Source organism: Caenorhabditis briggsae, assembly GCF_000004555.2.
Source record: "Caenorhabditis briggsae complete genome, chrI, whole genome shotgun sequence".
NCBI lineage: Eukaryota > Metazoa > Nematoda > Chromadorea > Rhabditida > Rhabditidae > Caenorhabditis > Caenorhabditis briggsae.
Window position 1 is genome coordinate 5,796,387 of NC_013489.2, and position 3,954 is coordinate 5,800,340.

At 42.2% G+C, this 3,954-nt stretch overlaps 2 protein-coding genes across 2 annotated transcripts in view; both read left to right on the forward strand.

Moving 5' to 3' along the window:
- Positions 1 to 600: 600 nt before the first annotated feature.
- On the forward strand, positions 601 to 2,076 carry CBG24491 (the record flags this gene model as incomplete). Its single annotated transcript, XM_002646140.1, has 7 exons — positions 601 to 676; positions 725 to 893; positions 937 to 1,069; positions 1,114 to 1,264; positions 1,307 to 1,368; positions 1,411 to 1,626; positions 1,675 to 2,076. The coding sequence occupies 7 exons, from the start codon at positions 601 to 603 to the stop codon at positions 2,074 to 2,076; spliced, it is 1,209 nt and encodes a 402-aa protein (XP_002646186.1).
- Positions 2,077 to 2,788: 712 nt separating this feature from the next.
- Positions 2,789 to 3,954, forward strand: part of CBG24492 — a gene marked incomplete at both ends in the record, with an annotated part of 2,836 nt that continues 1,670 nt past the window's right edge. The window contains one exon of the mRNA XM_045235713.1: positions 2,789 to 2,876. Within this exon, the coding sequence (XP_045091350.1) occupies positions 2,789 to 2,876 (88 nt within the window). The remainder of the gene's footprint in view (positions 2,877 to 3,954) is intronic.

Sequence of the window (3,954 nt, forward strand, 5' to 3'; positions counted from 1 at the left end):
AAAATTTGGAATGGAAAAATAATTGAGGTGTTCAGTTTTTTTAAAGGAAATTCTCTTCGTGATCATTAGTAGAATCTCAGACACAGGGTAACGGCATATGCCTAGGCGCGCATGTAGGATGCTATGTGTGCCCATAATAATTCCGTGGGTAGCGCGTGCGCGCTATATTTTTCGATCATATCGACCATGTTTCCTGTTTTCAAAGATCTTCTCGCTGTTTTCACTTGTAAAAATTATGCCCAACTAAAATCTCTCCAAAAAGCTTCGCGCGGAAGCTTCCGGTCGGAATTTAATTCCGCAAATGACAAATGATCGTCATTTCCGTTCTGAAAATCCCTGATAATGCGGAAATATATCGAAGACTTTTAAAAACTCGAGTTCCCGGCTTTTTTTTACAACAACACTCCGCAAATTTCAGCCGCTGGCTTAGAAAAACAGAAGATTTTTTTAATTTCGGTCCTCACCTAGAAATTTCTTTTTACTTTTCAATCTGTTTTCACTTTTTTGAATAAGTTCGACCTCATGTCTCATGAGATGCGTTGTTATTTGAAAGTGCTTTGAATGTTTCTTACATCGAAAGCGCTTAGAATTTTGCAGGAAATGGAAGATTCTTCACCAATCTCTTCTCCCCCACAAGAAGTGTACATCTCACAAAAGCTGAAAGCTTTCATGTCAGGTAATTAACGAATTTCTTTGAAGATGACTCAATGTACACCGGATTCAGAACCACAAGGTAGCGCTGTGGTGGCTGCTCTCGAGACACATTTTCATTGTATCATCTCTGTCGTGAACGATTTGCTCATTGTGAAGTGCTCGACCACTGGAATGCAAGCGGACGCCGTTCGCATCGAGAACATTCTGCGAGACATGTGGCAAAAACGAGACGTTCAAATGTAGGAGTTGGTACGAGAGTCATGACCGCATATAGTCTTACAGCATGATCCGAGAAGCAGCGCTGAACGTCTCCTGCACCCACATCTGTCAAATGATTCTTCCACGCGCTTACTGTGCCGTCGTGTTCTTCTTCTCCTCTGATATAACGAGAAGATCAAGATGTAACGACATCATCGTATGCATCGAATAGTCGATTTGATAAGAACAATTACCTTTCAGATTGATCACTTCAACGGGAAAGTCACGATGTTCGGAGCTGAATTAGCTGTGAACAAAGCCCGAGAGGTGATGATAGAGTGCCTGACGGATCATTTCGGCCTGCTAGAAATCGAGATACCAATCGCGCGCCGGACTACTAGGATGGGATACAGTTAGTAAAGTAATTGTTCTGTATTCTATTCATCTCTTACAGATCTGACGCCTAGTCCGTTTAATCCTGAAGCCCCACCTCCAGTCCTCAATAACGTTTTCTCGGTTTGAAACGCGATTCTTCTATAAGTTATATGTTATTTTAAGATTGGTGAACCAAACGCGATTTTGACATCGACACCACCTCTCTCCGTGTCTCAAATCTTCGATGAAGGTCGCATGTCCTCCAATTTCGATAGACAGCTGCAACTATTCCCCTCAGACTTTTCTGTCCCTCCACCCCAATTGCCATCAATGCTTGAACCACCAGTGATACTTCCTCCGGTACAAACGACTAATAACGTTGAGAAAGTTAAACAATGGGTATTGAATCCCAGTCTCTTTTCAAGGTACATATGTTTTTTTTTTCAGATTCCAACTACCGAAGTCGGTAAAATTCTTGGGAATCGTGCCGCGATGAAGAAGCAAATCGAAGGACAGTTCAATTGTGTTATTACTGTTCACACTGAAGTTTATTCCCACTTTGGGATGACATCCGTGGAGATTATGGCGCAGAACAAAGAACAATGCCACGGAGCTCGCAACGCCGTTCTTTCTCTGATTCAAGCATACCAGGATAAACCTACGCCAGCCGCTACTCCCACTGATTCTGGAATCAACAGCCCATCGTCTCCAATGACAATTGAAAGTCCATCGGCGACTCCCGAGAAACGAAGCGGGGGACAAAGAACATTTCACAGAAGCAGCTTTCGCGATCAGCCAAAAGTGATGCTCGCATTGACTCCTCGGAAAGTATCCCCCTCCAATGAATGATTTTTTTCATTTATCAATAGAGCTATATATCTTGCATCCAATCAGTATCTAGAGACCCCGCAAATTCGGGGGAAAAAAATCGGGGAAAGTGGGCGGAGACGAGAAAAACCGTGCCAGGGTTGCAATTTAGGCTCCGCCCCCTCATGACCATGTCCAAATGTGCAGAAATACCGTGCGGCAAAACCGTGCCAGGGTTGCATTTTAGGCTCCGCCCCCGACTCCGCCCACTTTCCCCGGTTTTTTCCCCGATTTTTTCTTTCCCCGGAATTTGCGGGGTCTCAGTATCTATTTTCTTTAAATTTTTTTCTTTTCCGAATATTCATGTTAATGTTTCCACAATCTGTTTCATTCCGATCGTGTTCCTATCTCCCCATGTACTTTGTTTTTCGAATGATTAATCCTGTGATAGTTTTTTCTTTTCTTTCTTCTGAACGCCCTCTTTTTGTATGTACAATGTTGGCCGTATTTGTTTTTTGTGTTATTAATAAAAACAGTAGTTTTACTTAACTAATGTCACCTTTCAGTTCGTGTCTCAAATGTTATTTTTCCTTACAACGATATATTTTATAGAAAAACAACAGCCTCTGTTGTGCTGCCTTGAGGGTAATCTTGTTTACGAGCTTCTTATCTGACGTCTCAAATTCTTATCATTTTGTGTGACTTCGCGAGAATTCGCTTTTGAACACTTTCTGATATTCCTGACCAACTAAAAATGGCCAATCAAGGGCATCGTCGTGAGTTCGAAGAAAGTTGGAGGCATGTTCAACTTCCACATACAGATGCTCGCGAAGCATTCAGAGGTTATTTGAAAGTTTGATTGCATTGTTTTCTACCGTTTTAAGTCTTTTCCTACGGCATTGGATTTCTAAAACTCAAGACTTTGACATTTTGGCGGGGCAAGTGTGGGTCAGGTCATAGTGTTGCCAGTAGGAATAGACAGCAACTTGGATGTTGGTTAATGATCACAATCGATGCGATTTGATGTTCTAAAAACTTCAGCGCTCTTTAACCTATTTACCCTTGATACTTTCTCATTTTTGTTGTGACCGCCCGCCTGACCGTCAGCCGCTCTCTCAGACATGCGCTTTGTCGCACCGGTCGTTTTCTTCAGCTAAAATAAGCGGGAAAATATTAGCTGCTATGAAAACCTTTATTGTTTTAGAACGTCTTCATGAACTCTCTTGTGACCTTTTATTTCGAATTCGATGCTCTCTGAGCAGTAAATCCCTTACAGCCCCTCTCTCAAAACCGATCCGCAACAGCATGTTTACTCGTCTGGTCGCCTCGCCCATGCCCTTCTGCCTGGCACGCTCCTCTTCTCCCACGCTCTCCCAACACATTTTGTTGTTATTTTCTAGCTTCTCTCACTGCCATTCTGAACGATTGGGCTGTATCGACCACCAACCGTCCGGCACCCGGTCTTAATTTCCTTTTACAACCTTTTCGAGTGTTTAATTTTTTCACTTTTAACATCGTTCCGTGAGTTTTAGGCTGCAATCTCGTTTGTTGTTTCCTCAGAGATAACACGAAACGTTTTGGTTTTTCTTTTTTATTTACTCTGGTGCACGCTCTCCCACTGAACATTTCCGAACTGCAAATTAATTTTTGATCTACAAAAAGAAAGTCTGGAGCGGACAGAATTTGAAATTTGATTATGTCGGAAAAAGACCATCTGGAGTTGTGGAGACGCACTCTCGATCGGAGTACGAGATCTCACAACCTACTACTTTTGTCATTTTTGTCGTTTTCGTCTCCTGAAATGTTTTTTGGAAAGCTTATAACTATTTAGAATTAAATTTTACACATTTTTACAATTGACAACTTTCAGCTAGCTCTTATCGGTTTTAAGTTATGAGCCTTTAAAGGGGGGGGGGGGGG